The sequence below is a fragment of the Pezoporus wallicus genome, unplaced genomic scaffold, assembly GCF_028554395.1.
Source record: "Pezoporus wallicus isolate ANWC-B61680 ecotype Strahan unplaced genomic scaffold, APGP_CSIRO_Pwel_v1 contig_8218, whole genome shotgun sequence".
Taxonomy (NCBI): Eukaryota; Metazoa; Chordata; class Aves; order Psittaciformes; family Psittacidae; genus Pezoporus; species Pezoporus wallicus.
In genome coordinates, this window is record NW_026636063.1 from 1768558 (window position 1) to 1787079 (window position 18522).

Below are 18522 nucleotides of genomic sequence, written 5' to 3' on the forward strand. Positions count from 1 at the left end.
AGAGATAGATGAAGGAAATACCTGAGGTGGATGGCTCTGTTTTGCTTTTGCCACTCAGATACGATGAAGGGGAAGCAGCAAGCCAACTGCTGGTGTAGGAAAGGACCACACCTTGAATCTTCCACCCTAAGCAAGAAGCAGAGAGCCTGTCCAGAGCAACAATGTGTTTCCTTAGCTGTAAGCACAATGGTCTGTTGTGCCCTGGCCTGCTCCAATGCCTGCTAGTGTTTCAGGTCTGCTATTACTCCCCTCATTTTCAGTACTTTTCAGGGCAATGTAAATTTCAATAAGGCTAATAATTAGCCTAATAAGGCTAAACAATTAGTCTAATAAACCTAATGTACTTGCTGGAATAACCCAAGAATTCACTTGGAAGGCAGAAGGAAGAAGCATATTGACATGAAGTAAGCAAAGTAGCTAATAAAAGAATTCATTTTACCATAGGTACTCAACATCTCACATTCTAGGGCACTGGGTACTATGCAGATGGACAAGAAAACAACCACCTCTTGAAAGAGTTTAAAACAAAGCCAACATGCAAAAACTGTGAAGAACACAGCAAAACCAGAATACATTTCAAAACATTTGTTTCTCACTTCTGCAGTTCCTCATTACCCCCATCACTGTACTCTTGGTTAATCAAGGAATGTCAAGTTCAGGCATAAGTTCTATGGGCTAGCTTAACAGTTACTGTGTTGCAGTGTGTAATTTCAGTTAAGAATTACTCATTTCTCTTCTGCAATTTTGCTTCCATCAGTACTCTTAAAGAATAATTCAGCAGTGTGCTAAATAGCCAGAAAAACTGTCTTCCTTGTGGGCAAGGGCTACATTTTTAGAGGAACATAAACTTGATTTTCAGATACTGGATATCTGCAGCTCTTACTGGCTTCAAATAATATTTTGATCACTACCATCTTAGAAAAGTCAGTCTATAAATTACTGATGATCAGCTGTCAATGACAGAAGGAGATAATTGTTAGCCCACTTCCAGATATTTTCAGCACTCTACTGTCTTCTAAGTATGATGCTGTTTACTGTACACCTTCCACTATGGCCATCGCCAAGCATTATCAGAAGTGAGTCAGGGATTACACGCTTGCTAGCACAGATCCACCCCTCACCATTCCAAAGGAAACAGCTCCATAATGAGAGATTAGTGAGGATGCAAGAATAAAGGTTTTTTTTTTATATATATATAGATGTATCTGTTTTCAGAAAGGAATTCAGTTTATTAGTAAAACTGTTTTGTTCTGGTTTAGCAGCAGATAGATAAAATTAGTTGAGGGTTACTTACTTTCAAGTTGATCCAGTTTTCTACTCTTCTCCTGGCAGGAAAGGAAAGTACCTTCAGGTTTTCAAGGCACAGATCGTGTATTTCTTGTGGTATGAAGTAATTTCTTTTAACATTCAGCTGTGCAATTCACCAATTCCCAGAACTGCATGTTATAGTTTGCATTCTGAACAAAGCTAGGTACCTTCCCTTCCAGGGCTCTTTTGTCTTCTAAATGCATCCTCCTTGGGTGTATTTCATGTTATTGTGTTCTCACTGCTTCTGTATAAATGAACATATTAATCCTTAATTTTCTAGGTTTCTTGCTCCATTTGCCAAGGAAGCGTTTTTCTTCTCCAGAAGCTGCAGATGCAGGTTACAACTGTGCCAGCTTCCTCCTGTTTGGAGCCGTCTGGCAAAAGGAATTAGTTCAGGAAAGTTCATGAAAATGTATGTTTTGTTTTCACTTCTACTGTACTTCACAGCTGTCTCACTGTGTTCTCATCACTTTTCTTTCAAGTATACTTATGAACACCCATCACAGCAGCTAAGGTCTGAAGGGTTGGAAAGCTGACCTTCCAAGACAAGGGGTAGAAATATGGGAGGTAACCTTTCTCTCATTAAATGACAGTTTCTCCACAACACTTTTACCCTTTGGGGTATCCCTGAGAAAATGCAAAACCTCAATTTTGGCTTGTTGCAGTACTCACAGTGGTGAAGAAAAAGCTGTCAGGATTCACTTGTCAGCATCTTAGGCAGTTATAGAACTTGAGGTCCATTTAAAAATACATCAGGTATTTTTAAGTGATATACCTAAATGCAAAGGCATTAAAATCTGGCATAGAAGCCTACATGGGCAGGATATGGTCCAGCCTGAAAAGGCAGGTTTTGGCTGGGATAAGATGAAACAGACAACAAGAAAGAAGTGCAATACTGCTGGTGATTCCATATTTAAAAATATGGCATGTCACTGTAGAGAAAACTAGCAGCATCCAATTAGACCTGTTGCATTTTTCTAAGTTGTCTGGCTCATTCTGCATCCAGGCAAAACTCAGATCACAGAAACAGTATATTCCCTTTTATATATCCCTTTGGGAGAAAAGGAAAAATAAAAAAGAAATAGTAACACACACAAAAAAAAAAAAACACCACAAAAAAAAAAAAACAACAAAACACAAAAAAAACCACACCACAAAAACTGAGTATCTCCCCCTGCAAAAAAAAAAAAAGAAACATACAACCCACAACTGTTTCTATACAGGTAACATCCACAGAGAAAAAGAAGGCCTAAAATGAAGCGGCAAAGAATTCATGGAATCACGCTTCTAAATCTTCAGCTTCTTAATCTTGAAAATACAAGGGAAGAGAACTGAAATGCATGCGAGTTAGCACACAGCTGCATAAGGCTATCACTGAGATCCCAACTAGAACTGTGAGAATTTCCAAAGACGTTGATCTTACCACACCTCCTTTCTCCCTGCCCATAAGAAAAGGACATCATGAAAATACGTCCTCAGAGAACAAAAAGTTTCCTTCTCCCTTTGAGTACTGCATCATTGCAAAGAGCCCAGCACCCCACAACAGGACAGGAGGTGAAGGGACCTACACTAACCACCACAAAGTTTTTACAATCAGTTTGAAATTGCAGTGCAGCTACAAGCAGTGGGATCTGACTCATGTTCAGTGAGCACCAGCTCTATGTCTTGTTTAACAATGGAACTGGTCCACTGTGAAAACTCTTAGATGTCCCAGTATATATGATGCTAAAAGCGTACATACACTGGTTATTCAGACATAATCTGGGGTTTCCTTCACATGTCCTATAATAAAGCCACTGATACTAACCTATCTTCAGCCATAAAGGGCACTGCAAACCATCAGCAACTGGTAGGCTTTCTATTAAAACTGCAGCAGTATTTGATGTCTTTACAACAGTAAAGATTTTTATTTTTCTTTTCCTTTAAAACAGAAAAGTCTGAGAAAGCCTTTATTTGTCACAGGATGGTCCAAAGGCTGTTAATCTCCTGTCTACCTTAAGAAAGAAAAGAGAAAAAAAAAAATCTAATTTTAACAAATGCTACCAGGGATAAAAACTTCAGACTGATGATATGTTAAAGTACTCGGGAGGCTGAAGTATCCAGCCATGGTCTTCAGTAAAAAAGAAAATTATAGGGTCTATCAATTAGAGAAGTGGTGTTCTGAACCTATGTGCTGGCATGCTTACAGTTTTTTTAATGTCTGGCAGGATGTTTTACAAACTAAACTCAGCAAGATGACAATTCTACCAGAAGGTGCTTCAGATGGTTTTGCTAATAATTTTGATCAGCTGAAATGGAGAAAAACATCATTTATTTGGCTTTTCCAGAACCTGTCAAATCTGTGAACTATTAACTGCCCCCTTCTGCACCCCCCATCTCTCCCACCTTCTTTCAGCAAATACACTTCACTTTTTGCTTTTGTAGTGTTGTTTTTTTTTCCCCTGAAGTATTCTGTATAATCTGCCTTTGTTCCCCAAACAAACTTTGGTCATTCTTTGTGTATTTCCTTTGCCAGAAGGAAGTGCCATTTCTCGAGAATATTCATTGGAGGCTGGTACTGCTACTGCTGCAAACATCTAAGTGCTAACCAGCATATATTGGCTTTTGTTTTAATAGCCTTTTAACCAACTTTGTTAATGGACTGAATGCAGTTTAGATATGGAACTTGGCTAAAATGTAGCTTCAATTGGCTATTAAAATTTAAGAGCCAACTAAGATAGCTAATTACAAAAAAGCTCCAGTGATAATGCTAAGCAGAATTAGTAATAGCAAATGACAGTCTGTCTAGTCTTATTCCCAAAGGGAAAGAAACTCTTAACTGAGAAGTCAACCAGACAACGTACAGAAAACCTAATTGCATTACTGGTATTATGGCATCCCAAATCTGGCAGCTCACTGGGACAAAACAGTGAGAAAAGTCTGTCAAACTATTCAAGAAAGCAGCTGACCCCCTTCCTAATGCTAGCTGCAACAGATAGCAGGAATTATATTATTTTACATTAAGTGACTGGGAAATATTATTGCTAAAAATATCAAATCGGCACCATTTAAAAAACATCTTATACCCATCCTGAATTTGGTTCTCTCTCTAGATATTTTAGATTAGGGGAAAAAATTATAAACAATCTGTCTGCAAAATGTTCAAGTACTAAAGAAGCATTCTGTGCTTCATTATCAATATCCTCATTACACCATCAGCTGAAGTGCCGACTAGTTCTCCTGTGAAGATTTATCATGTATGGTGGCCACTTTGAAACATAGGTAGCAGAATCTTTAACATTCCCTACTCAAGTGTTTCCCTGCTGTGCCTGTAAATGTCAGTCCAGTTTTTTCACGGCTGTGCGCACAGATTAGAAACAGCAGGAGAGCTTGGGAGTATGACTACAATACCAGTAAGGACACTTGTCTTCATGGCACTGCTCAAGTGATTCTTGGAATGCAGGATCCTGCTGTTTTCTAATATTTACACACAACTGGAGTCATCAAGAGCAGTAAATGCAGTCTAAAGGCAGCTTGCTTCTTTTGTGTTAGGGGCTTTACTTTCAAGCAGGGATGTCAGCAAAATTCTACTACACCCTCTGCCTCTTAGAAAGTGGTGAATTTCCCCATCACTGTTTTGCAAAATAGCAAACACATATATGTGTGCAAGCACAGACTGTGTAACACATACAGCAGTACTGCAGGTATTATCACAGCCATCCACTGTCATCACATCCTGATTGTCCCAAACTTCAAACATCAGTGCAGTCCGCAGCAAGCCAAAGGCATTTTTGCCCATGAAAACTGTAGCTTTGCAGTCTCCTGTGTGCAGTAACAAGACCCAAAACAACATTCAGCTAGAATGGAAAGCACCTTTTTTCTTCACAGAAACCCAGTCAGTACAAAGGATAGTTTTGGGCTGGGAAGAGGTAGGAGTGGCTTAAGAAATCTACACATTAAAACATTCTTTTTAAATACATAAATGTTTGTTGCATTTGGATTTGGTATTGTCAAAAGAAAGAAGAGTTCTTAAAAACTTGGAAAGTAAAGAAAGTAAGCAAGTTACTAAAAAAATTAAAATGTCCAACAACTGAAGTACAAAAGAACGACACTAACTTTGAGTATGCAAGATGAGCAAGAGACTATAGTATGCTTTCCTGACAACAGCTCTTCCAAATAGTGCAACATACTGTTTGAACAGAATGATTAAATGAAATCATTAAAATGATGGTTTGATTTGAGGAGTCAAATACAACAGAGGCTTTAGCAGTCCTATTTTTACATCTGAAACAAAGAGAATGCCAAGCTTACAGTCATCAGCCACACTTTGCAAATACCCAGGAAAATGAGTCTGCACAGCAGTCAGAACAGATAGGAGGAGGCATGACACCTTTTAAGTATGTTATTCCAGTTTTATTTCACAACAACAGACTCCCTTGTTTTCAAAACACTGCCTCATCATTCATTCAACATTTTATGCTACAACATACTTATTTCAGTCAGTAGCTACTCAGACCTTATACAATCAAGCAAGCAGAGCACTTGACATCCACACAAATACACCACCCATTGGCTCATATGGATTCCTTTTGGTTTGCTAAACTTCATAAAGCACTCTTCCTGACAAGAATAATGTTCATGCCCTAATTATGCATATTTTTGCAGTATTTAAATGAAAAGAAATGGTATCTCACTGATATTAAACACTGCATTTTTTGACTCACAAGTCTGAAGACTCAAAACTGAGTAAGAGAGTACTTTTAAGAATGGTTTCAGAAGATGACATGCTTCTCAACTATTAAAAAAAGGTAAATTATTATTTTGTTATGAGAAGCACAAGCAAGTCAAGCTTTTATTGGAACTAGATACTTTACAAAGTTATTAATGGTTATAACTTTTCTAGCTTTTTCACCAATATAAAAAGAAAACTTAAGAGGGGCACTGAGAATGGGTAGTGAGTTTCTGTTGGTTCTTCTCTTTGCCCTGGGCCCTGGTCTCTCTCTTTCCAGAGAAACTCTGAATAATTGGAAAGTTATCGAAACAGAAATACTATGCAAAAGAATTCATTACCTGTTCTCCAAAGAACTGTTTAAATGCTTTTTATAACAAGCTAAAATGGAATGATGAGATTTTTGTCTTATGTTTTCATTTTTTAGTCAAATTCAAGACAGACTTAAGAAATGTCTCTACAATTTCAGACTTCGTCTCAGTTTACATCTAAGTAACCTCCAATAAGACTTTACTCAAAATCAGAAGAAATCAGATGCAGTACTGCTGTTCCTTCTAAAATACCTGTAAGGCAACTAAGTAAGGCTTTACTTCTACATTATAAAGCAGAAAAAAAAAGCACTTTTAGTTTGCCTTTAAGATATTCTTGTATATAAAAAATAAAAATGCATCCTCACCTCAAAGTTGGAAAATCTTGCATTAGTATTTAACTAACATAAATTATGCAAATATTTTAATAAAACATTTATTTTTCAAAACCAGGTACAAACAGTAGTCATGTTTTTCCAGGACTCATCATTTAAAAAGGAAAGAAAAAGCCTCCAGTGCTATAGTAGCTGATAAATGCCCAGAGGTGATTAACTTATTATTCCATCTATTTACTTCTGGACTCTCTTTCTGGTTGCTGTACCTTTCTTGGATTTTGGTGAGGTCATATTCCGAGTTCTGGTACCTACCGCATCTGCAATTCAAACAAAAAAAGACAAGCCTTTCTATAAAAGTATCAGAAATATATCATAAGAAAATGCTTGTAGTCTTTAAGAGGATATACCAACTCATTTAGTTTTGACTGGGGGCATAGGGGACACATCACATGGACCCAGAAAAATCTGCCATAAAATCATTTGCCATGACACTAATTTCCCCTGAAAACATATTGTACAATTCCACTTGTCAAACACTACATTATGTACAGTTGATCCAATTTAACAGCCCACCTCCACTAAGAGATGAAAAATCTGATATTCTTCAAAACCTAAGCTCCTCCTTCCTTCCCATGCACCAACTATGATCCTATGATCCCTCCCAGTATGAAACCATTTTTGGTTATTTGTTGGATCTTTTCCTAAACTGATCCAGATCCATAACATGGCGAAGAACCTTTTCTGGTCTAGTATTCTCATAGTGTTAGTGGGTTGCAGCATCTTAGAGCATTCTGAATGGAGCTGATACATGAGGAAGTGCAAGGAACACAGGCAGAAGATGTCAGACTGTTAAATCAGCTCAGCTATCAGTGCAACTTTATCTACAGATTTGAAGCTATTATTTGACTAGTTTGTTAACAAAGATAGTGAACAGTGCATCTAAATAAGATTCCTAACAAACCTGGAAGACAGGTTATTCAAAGAGACTATACTTAAATGTATTAATAAAAACCTCCCTGCACTTTGATGCTTCCCTGCCCATTAGCAGGGAAGAGAAAAAAAAACAAAACAAAGCAATCCACCATAGCTCATTTCTGTAACTCACATTCAACTGTAGTAACTTTAAGAAAAACATATCACATACAACAAAAATTTCTACCATTTTCATAAATGCAGTAACAAATTTTTTTCATTTCCTAGTCGTGGTATTTTTTTTTTAATTATTGTTATTTAATCCTAACTTCCTCCTCAGTCGGTATGCCTAACTACTTAAGTTATTGATTGTAAAACTATATGTAACTGTACAGTTCCTGTCAACTTCATAATGTATATTACTGAGAAAGAAAAAGAGGTAAAACTGAGTTTCATGGAAATCTATAAGAAAAAAGCTGCTTGCACAAGACAACAGTCTTTGAGCAGTTTGAGTCACTGATTATTCAAGCTCAATGAGTGAATTTTGGAGAAAACAGGAGGCAGAGAACAGTGCAAAATAACCAAATAGTCTGAAGTCTACTCAACAGCAAAACCACATCAAGAAAAACAACAAAGTATTGCAAACAGTTTTGCTTCCATGTTTGTTTAATTTTACATAAGTTAATTTGCTCAAAAAAAGTTGTTTTGAAATTAAAAAATATAAAAATTAACCTTGAAGAATTTTTCTATTCTTGAAAATGAAATGGAGAGGGAAAAAATACTCATTCCTTTTTTTCTCCCAAAGCACTTGCTGCTTTCAACATAAAACCATAAAAATGGATTTTGTTGGACACTATATCTTGAATAAATCACTTTAAAAAAAATGGACAGCTTTGGTGTTAGTCTCTCATTGAGCACAGTAGCTTTATCAATGGAAGATCTGTTCTTGCAAAACACACACACAGCAACACTTTCCATCACCACCACCACCCCCCCCAACTGCTTTTTAAAAATCAAATCCACTCTGGTACCCTTACAAGTACTGGAAGCTAAAAACTATACAAGCAGTTACCATAAAGTAGTAAATTATGTAAATCATTCCTTCTTTCAGGTAAATTCTGGTTTATGTTCAAGAATTAGTGTCTAATTTTCAAAGTCATGAAGTATTTCAGCTACTGTAATTGTGAAATCTAGCAAAAGACAAGTCATCTGAATTTTCAAATTGGACAGCCACAGTGGTACGTACGCAGGCCAAGTTATTCTATCAACCCCATGAACTGTACCAGTTTACCCCTCTCCATCCCTTCTGAGATTTTCCCCTGGAATTTTTGGATTGCAACTGAAAGCAGAAAATTAGCAGTTTTCTCTTAAAAAAAAAACAAAACTGATCTTTCTCCCTTTCATTAATCTTCACAGGTTTTGACTGAAATAACTAATTTTTTTCTTCTCCAGTCATATACTGTATAATCAAACGCTGCAATGACAGGTAAAATTCATGCGTTATTATCAGAAAGACTACCTATAGGAAAATGATCACCTTCAGCACGAAACTACTACAGGTATTTGGTTAGGAAAAAAAAAAAACAACAATAAAAAAACAGTCACCAGATTTGCATGTTTGTATTTCAGGAATCTAGTATTTCATGGTCATCATGGCCAATACAAGAAATTAAAGTTTATTAATTCCTAGTTCAGTGAGAGTTTACCCATTTCTCATAGCCTACGCTGGAAAGCCAAAAAGGAGAAGAAATCTACACTGTCTCTGATTTTTCCTTTATCTTTATTGCATCAATGAGTTCCTTTTTAAGGTTTTTCTAAACAAACCATCATCATGAAGAATCTGTAAGTGATTCATAACAAGGAAAAAAATCCTTGTCACGATTCTTTTATTCATCATTTCAAACTTAAGCAGCGGCAATATCCCCTTAAACTAAGTTAATTATGTGAAACTCAGAATAACTGCTCTCAACTCAAGTTTAGCTTCAAAGTTTGCAGCTATTTCAGAACTGAAGGTCTTTCTGCATTTTCAAAATTAGTTAGCCTGGTAACATATACCCCATGAACTTTTCTTGTGGGAGAAATGTCAATTCCGTTTCTGAAAACAGGAGAAGTCCTGTGTGGGCAACACCAAATGAGGACACAAACAAAGCTATTACAAGCAAAGGAGAGCATTTTTATAAAGCAGACTAAACTGAATTAGGTTGCAACAGCAATTTAAATGAGGAAGAATTATACAGACAAAAATAAACCAGATGGTGTCACTGCACAGCTTGTTTCGAGACTGGAACAAAGTTCAGCAAAGGCATAAAGAGTCCTACAGGCCCTAGAGAAATTATAAAACAAGTTGATTGTGATATCTGATCCCCTTCATGTAAACAGTATTATGAAGCAATTTTACAAACCCAGCAGCACTGTGTATAGTTTTGGGCTCTATCCTTCAAGAAAGTTTTGAGAAAAATGGGGTGGTAATCATGACCATTTAATTTTAGCTTAACTGAAGAAAGGTAAAAATGATGAGAGATGTGATGTGCAAAAATACATCTATCTGCAAAAAGTTGCTGCACAAAATGAAAGCAATATTCATGTCTGCAGTGGATAGGACAACTAATAAGCTTAAGGGAAATTCGTATTAGCTACTAAAAATACTCCTTTATCAAGTCCTTTTTAGTAGCAATGATAGTTAAATATTATAAGTGGTGTTGACCAGGGATGTTTTAGAAGCTTAATCATCAAGATTTTAAGAGAAAATACGGTATGTATCAAGACACTGATGTAAATAAGCCTGTCCATAGACTGGTGTATAGTTTCCCTTCTCACTTTGTTTTCCAATTCTACATACACCATTTGAGAAACATGCGTAAGTCTTGTAAGAGAATATCATAGGCTAGAATATTTGAAAACAGAACCACATACAGATTTTAGACTGTAGACAAGCATCAGGTCAGTGAAAAACATCTAGCAGCACGCATGCTGGATGTTAGCAACTGCATCACTTGCATATATTATATTTCCACCTGGCAAAGACGTGAGTATATGCCAGTCTCTGTATAATGGCTGAAGAGTATTAGCAATTCTAGTCTATGAATTCTAGTCTATGCAAGCTCTTAAAACAGACCTCTAGTAATCATCATTAAAAAACACAGCTAGCATTTCACCCTCAAAAGCAGCACATGTAGTTGAGTAAGCTGATCAGACCTTGAAAGGTTTCCTTTTTTAACAACAACAACAAAAAAAAAATCTAATGTGTGTACACACACACTGCTGTATGTTTATCTCTTTAAGAAGCAAAGGTCCTTAAAACTGGAGTGTTAGACCACATGGTGGAGAGTTCTTAAGGGGTTTCTGAAAAAGATGTTCTCGGATTAGTCTCCACATAGATGGAACTTAATCATCATTCCTGTGTAGACACCTGTGCCACAGCAGGTTGTGACAGAACTGACATTTCTTTTGACACTGGGAACTTCATTCCACATATACTGAATTGCCAAAGTTAAGTCAAGAATTGATGAAGTAGGAATGAGAGGGCTACTGACCTAGCACAATTCTCCCTAGTAAACCAGATGCAATCTTGCACATGCCACTATAGCAGACCTCAGTGCATTAAATTAATCCAAGAATAAGTTTTGTTACTAACTTAAGTAAGTAACTGTGGGCTTGTCATTTCCAAAGGAGACAAGTTTAGGTCTGTCAGTTCTTCAAAATTCTTTCACTGACCATAGTATGATTTTTGTCTTGCAAAATGTGCTTCAGTCATATTTTATCTGTCTTTGTATCACATAACCACATCATTTGCTGGATGGCTCCCCAGGAAACATCATTGCTTCAACTGCACCTTTAAAGGGTTCCACAATAATCAAACTGGTAAAGGGAAGCAAGAGAACAGAACCGATATAATTGCTATTTACATATGGTGAACAATGGAAAAAAAAAAAAGCATTGGAAGCCAAAAGACTACACTCTGTGTCCGGCAGCAAACATAAAATGGGAACTGAAGAGCTACTTTTCTTTTAAGATGATGGAATAAGGAAGAGTATGCAGTGCTCCTGACAAGCCCTTTCTCAACTCGGCCAGGGAACACTGTATGGCTGCTAAAATCTTGTAGTGCAACACCTCTCAAACAACAATTTTCCAGTACTTTAAAGGCCGCTAAAGCAACTACAAGGGCAACAAACAGTACTTTTTGTTAGTTGGCATGTTCTCTTTTCTGTACAAAGAGAAGTACGATTCAGAAAAGCAGAACAGAGAGACCCGAAGAATGCAAACTGGGGACAGACTTTTTAGCAGGGCCCGTTGCAATATGATGAGGGATAATGGTTTTATACTAAAAGAGGGGAGATTCAGGCTGGACATAAGTTAAAAATTCTTTACAATGAGAGTGGTAAAATACTGGAACAAGTTGCCCAGAGAGGTAGTGGGTGTGCCATCCTTGGAGACATTCAAGGCCAGGCTGGATGTGGTTCTGGGCAACCTGATCTAGTTCAAGATGCCCCTACTCATTGCAGGGGGCTTGGAACAGATGACTGTTGTGGTTTAAGCTCCTTTGGATAGTTTGGGTCAGGTGCCCCGTCTCTGCTTCCTCAAGGGCTCTTGTGCCCCTCCTCACTGGCAAAGCATGAGACTGGGAAGTCCTTGATCAAAGTAAGCACTACTTAGCAACAATTAAAACATTGGTGTGTTACCAGCATTGCTCTCAGACTAAAGCTGAAACACAGCACTGTACCAGCTACTAGGAATGAGGAAAGTAACTGGTACAGCTGAACCAATGATAGTGATCTTTGAAGGTCCCTTCCAACCCAAACTATCCTATGATTAAATATGGACTTGAATTCCAGGAAATATATGTTTGTGAGGTGGGGATGGAAGAGAAGAGAGTTAGTTTGTAGAGTTATGGGATGGGGTTTGCCTTTAAGTACTCTGTTCTTTCAAGTTGTCTGCTTCCTGCAACAAATAAAGCTGATACATTTCCATATTATCATATGGAAAAAGATCAGGATACAAAAATGTACTATTTGATGATTTTACACCTGTGTATTTCCCCAAGATAACATCAAATCTGTGAATGTACTTTTAAAAATTTTAATATAAAATTGTTCCAGATAAAACTAACAGATTTATTTCTATTTGTAAAAATTGCTTTACTGAAGACATTCCAAAACACAGTTGCACATACACATATAAATCAGTAGTCGCATGCAGCATGTGCTTAAAAACAGCCGTCCTTTCAACCACACAGTGATTTGCAGGAGCAACAAAGTTTAACTCAAACATATTACTTGCAATCTTGAAAAAGGTTAGTTCCCTGTAAAAATTTGAGTCACTGCAGTAACAATTTTTCTTTATTTCCTGTAGAAAAATTTCACCTGCAAATTTTATGAGTTTGACTTGTTCAGAAAACTGCAATATATCTTAGGGTCACAGGGAAACAAATTAAAATTAACAATAAAAAACAACAAAACCAAGAAAAAAGCAGACATCACTTTTACGCTTAAGTGATTTAGTTCTACATATGAAGTCACTATACAAAAGCTTACCACATGGAAAACTGTCTTCAGAAGGTTTTTTTGTTTTAATACTTTTTATAAGCTAATAAAAAGTAGCAGTAATAACAAAAAGAAGTGTAACGAGGAACTTAAATGTATTTACATTTACGTGTCTAAGTGCTAGAAGGGGTCTGAAGAGATTGTACAGAAATAAGCTTAAAATATAAAGGGAAAATACATAGAAAACAGTGTCCAAGCAGACACAGGAGTAAACAGGAACACTCCCATACTTTACATTTTGGACATTAATTTTGTGTTTTTATTATTACAAGTTGTACATGTTCAAGGTGCTTCTTAGGGAATGATACTTGCAAATTGTCAAGGAAAACCATTATTCAGGAAGAATCACAAAGATAGATTTGTTTTATATCCAATTTATTTTTAACATTTTTACTCATAATTTAAAGATCTTTATACTTAAAAATCACTTCCTACCACACCTCTTCTAATTTAAATAGCTTTGAAGGTCCTCAAACAATTTTGGGGCCAGACATAAAAAGATCACTTTATATTGTGTTTGAATAAACACAATGCAAACCACAGAAGCGAGTTTGTCAACATTTCTGACAACTGGACATTTCTCTTCACTAAAACCCGAATCTTCATGTTAGTTTCTACATAAAACATACAAGTATATGATTTTAACTTTTAAACCCAGATAATGTACTCTCATACTAGAACATTTAATTTGCAACATTCCCAAGAAAAGTAAGGGAAGACTAGGAATGGCAGAGAAAGGGACAGATCTTTTCACAATGAGTCACAGATACACCATTTCAAGACAAATATCCACTTACTCCTGGAGTCTGTTACAGATACTAGTCATTACCAAATCATTCACAAGAAGGAACACATGAATAAGTCAGCTGGAACTATTGTAAGGTACAGGTTTTGCTGAAAATATATGTTTGTATTGGGATGTAAAATTAAGAGGTAAAAATCTACCTATAATGCGGGCATTAGTGTGGAGTAGCAAGACAAGAAACAAGTGGCAGCATAAACAAGCTCAAAAAAAAAAACCACATTATTTGCTTTCTCCTAAAGCTTGATGACAAGGCCAATAATTCTCTAAATATGAAAATGAGCCTAAGTGTAGATTTAATCCAACATTAAGTAATAAATCTTGCTTGAATAAAGAAAAAAAGATTTCTAAGACAATAACCCAGATACTGATTTATGCAAAGCCATGCAATGTAAAAAAACATAAAGCTAAGTACCTGTTAATTGAGAAATACTATTAAACCTCCATTTTGGAAAGCCTTCTAACCAATCAATCAGTATGACTGTTTTAATATCAGAGATGTTCACACAGGTTTTTATACTGCAAGAGTACCTGAAGACCCCAGTTAAGGCCTTACCATGCTAGATGCTATCCAGCAATAAACATGCACAATTCCTACCCCTAGCAGAACAGTCTATTAAAAAAAGACATTAAAAAAATACAGCACTTTCATTGCCATGTCTTCTCTCTTTATACTGTCCCAATTAATAAAACTGTTCAGAAAAAATTCACAACAGAAAATTAAAAGGGCTGGTAAAAAAAAAAGAAAAAAAAAACAAACAAAATCTGTTGTAAAAAAATTCTGAATTTCTAGAACCCAATCTTAATCAACCCCAAGATTTTAAAACCCATACCACTGGCAACTTTTTATCTTTACTGGTAGCTTTGAACTTAGGGTTATTTACAGATTCTATAGAACTCTTACTTTTCCAGCATTTATGCCATTTCCACCAAAGTTCCCTATACTGGCTGCCTATTCCATGCAAACTGATTAAAAACAAGAATATCACTCCTATTAATATTATGCAGTACACCCCTGTAGAAGCGTTGGTGGGTACGTACAGTGTATGCCAAAATTTGGTATTCTGCTTTAACAGCATCATCACTTATACGCCTGTATATTTTACTATCATACATGAAGGCACAAAATACTGAAAATGGAGCTGTAACAGAGTGTGAAAAAAACTTTTCATTTAAAATAGAAATCGTCACTTCTGATACTATTTTCCTTGGAGAGACATTGACTAATATAATACTTCACGACCATCCATTTTACCTTAAAAAGGATACCTCTTAAATTTCCACCTTTCAGGAAAGCATATGGGTTCCAGCTATCACGGGTGAAAAAAAAAAAAAAAAATAAAGAGGAAACTGGTAACAAGCTAATTTAAATAAAAAACATTTTAAGAATTGCACACAATTTTGTGCATCTTATTTTGGAAGTACAACACAGCTTGTTTCTCGAGGGCTTTCTGAAATCCTGTTTCTAAAAAGAAGAGTCTAACACTCTTACTTGACAGCTCCAGAAGCACTGATGTCTGACATGATTGAAAGAGATGGCCTTTAATGAACTCATCTGAAGTGGCTGCTCTATGCTAAGAACAACCAGGGGAAGCAGCAAGAATTTCAAGATGCCCATCCTTTCTCATCACCATTCTTTATTCCTCCTCCACTAAGCCCAGGGGCTCCAAAGCCTCTGCAGCAGTAGATTTAACTACTGGTGGAGTCCCTGTAGCCACTGTGCATCCTGCTGTACTCAAAGTGCTGCACAGAAGATCAGAAACTTTTTGGGACAACTTATTTTATAGGCAAGACTAAAACTGCATAGTCAGATGTGGTTAATGCTGTTTAAGTGAACAGGAAGAGGTAAACAAGATTTTTCATGTCACTGCTTTAAGTCCAAATACTCATGAGATGTCGTTTAAACACCTGAAAAGTAACCCATCTGGCCATATTTCTCCCCTTTAGAAACCAATAAAATAGCACTTCAGGAACTTTTAAAATGTTCCTGTATGCTTAAATTTCGATTTCTACAATTAACAGTTATCAAGAAAAATACCCATTTTACTGGACAGTATACTTCAGGATATTGTTTTAGTCACAGGACTAATCATATATGAAGAAACAAGTCTACGGTAAATAAAATTAGTCATAATTGGAAATGCAGTTTTAAGTATTTCTAAATATTGAGGTTTTCTCAATTTATCAAAAACATCAAAAATCACAACATTATGAAACAGTTACCCTTTCCTTCAACACAGATGCATGAATCATGTAATAAGTGGTAAAGTTTTTAATTCCAAATTTGGAGAGAACCAAACTGGTAAGAACATGTATCACTTTTCACCTGAAATCACTTGATACACTCCCCTCACTTAGTCTTCATTAAAACTGATAGTATAAAAAGGTGAAATTACAACCATTTTGCCTGAAACTATAGAATTTACAAGAGAAGGCTTAAATTCATGTGTCTCACTTACTTTAAGCACTGGCTGTTGAATACATATATATAGCCTCCCAGATACCTTTACTTAGTCTGAAAAACCTTAGCATTTAGAAAAAAACTGATGCTACCACTTGGATTGCAATTCCTTGAGTTCATTTTCCATCTCCACCTATGAGAATTTTAGTTTAGAATCCCAGGAAAAAAGAACTATAATATGTAATATAAAATTAAAGTACATTCTGCTCAAGTGCATCAAATCACAACCAGAAAATACTCAGCTATATCAAATTCTTTTGTTATAAGGTCTTAAATGAAATCTGAAATGCTAAAACTATGAATAAACATCAGCATCATATTAAGGAATTTTATTTCCTTGAAAGTATACTCTAATTAACCCTTTTACAGACAAAAACAGACCAGAAAATTCATGAGTTTAAGTCAACAACTCAAACAACATTCCAGTAAGACAAATAATCACCAATTTTCATGACCAGAATTCTATAACTTAAACAGCTGGAAATGAACATAGCAGTGTTACCTCCTGGAATAACATTAGCTTAATTACTTGGACTTCATACCACCCTGTTTGAGTAAATATAGTAGCATAAATCTATAACTTACCAGTAATATCACTGTCTTTGAAATGTTATATTTTCCCATCCTGCCATACTCCATCAAACCTTTTTTAAACAAGCAGGTTTATTTTGGGGTAGATTCCAGTGATACCGCTTTATTATTTTTAGACTACTTGAACACAGACAACATCTGGTCTTTTACTGAAAAGTCTTAATTCAAAGTTCCTTAGGAAAAATATCTTTGTAATTACTTGAATCTGTTTTGCACACAACAGTAAATGGTAAACAATCTCCCCATAAGATCCTCTATTTCCCCAAAACATACCATTAGTTTGCTCATCCTATTTCCTCCTTCTGTCCCACTGAGAAGGGGAGTGTGTGGCTGCGTGGGAGTTTGGTCCTTACCCAGGGTTAACCTGCCACACCAGTAATGTGACTGTGGAAACAACCTTTTGACTTACTAGAAGCAGTAGGTTTCTTTTTTTCTGGGCTTCCTGCAACTTCCATATCTGCTTCAGTGTCCTCACTGGCTGTAGCTGCTGCCTTTTTTTCTGCTGCTTTTCTCTTTTTCTAGAGAAAAAAAAAAAAAAAAAAAAAAAAAAACAACTGAACTCAAGAGCAGAAAAGACCACACAAAGTAGAAAATATCTCACCCTTGCAATGTATTCCCTAATTTTAAGCATTATTTCTTCACACGATAAAATGTCTCCAGTTGTAAGAAAATGTATTCATATATTAATGCAATACCAGTACTAGGCAGGCAACAGAATATTCAAAAGTTCAGTTCCCCCATCTGCAGATCACATTAGGATTTGAAATCCGAATGTATGAAAACACAAGTTTTTATGATCAAAACCTATTTTTTTATTTACACAGAACAACTGTCACAGAAGGAGCAGTCTGAAAAATCAACACAAAAAACATTTTACCCAAAGTTGATGTTAATTGCTTTATTTAAAAAGCAATTACATCTCGTTAAATTCAAGTTTATCTGTATTCTTGCTTCTTAAGGCTTTGCACAGCTTAAAAGTAGCTAACACCCATTGACAGTACTTTTTTTTTTTTCCTGATAGCAGCTATGGGTTCTGTTCCAAAGAGAGGTATTTGGGAAATCTGAACTCTATTCAAGGTACATTATCTTCAAACCTCTAAGTGGATAGAACTGTTATTATCTGTGTATTACAATTAATCTCACTATTGCAAAATATTCTTAAGGTAGTTATGGAAAGATTATTTTTTTAAAGCCACATGATTTTTTTGCAAAGGATGAGTTGACCTGTATCTGTATCCAACATAGCTGAATGCTGGAAGAGTTTGCCCTTACTATTTTCTTTCTTTTCTTTTTTTTTTTTTTTTTAAATTGTGTGAGACTAGAGCTTTACTAATACAGCTTTAAAAGTGGCTACAACTTCACATAGCTCATAAGAGAAGGGGAGAGTGCATTACATCCTTCCTTTCCAAAGTGTTGCTTCATGATTACCATCTAAACCCTGCTGGGCTGAACAGATTGGTTCGATAATTACATACAATAACTGCAGTGGGCAGGTAACCCTCAGCTGGCACAGGGCAGCTCCCCTGTGAGAACTTCCATATGCAGACTGCACTGATG

General features: G+C 36.1%; 1 protein-coding gene across 2 annotated transcripts in view; it reads right to left on the minus strand.

Moving 5' to 3' along the window:
• Positions 1-6733: 6733 nt before the first annotated feature.
• VRK1 (VRK serine/threonine kinase 1) overlaps positions 6734-18522 on the minus strand; it is a 35822-nt gene continuing 24033 nt past the window's right edge. The window contains exons 12-13 of one of the 2 annotated variants that reach the window (XM_057398995.1): positions 17375-17483; positions 6734-6976 (exon numbers count right to left, since the gene is read on the minus strand). In XM_057398995.1, coding sequence (XP_057254978.1) covers positions 6894-6976; positions 17375-17483 — 192 coding nt within the window. In that variant the 3' untranslated portion in view covers positions 6734-6893. Of the gene's footprint in view, positions 6977-9385; positions 9412-17374; positions 17484-18522 lie in introns of those variants that run through there. The other variant, XM_057398996.1, reaches the window with a different exon arrangement.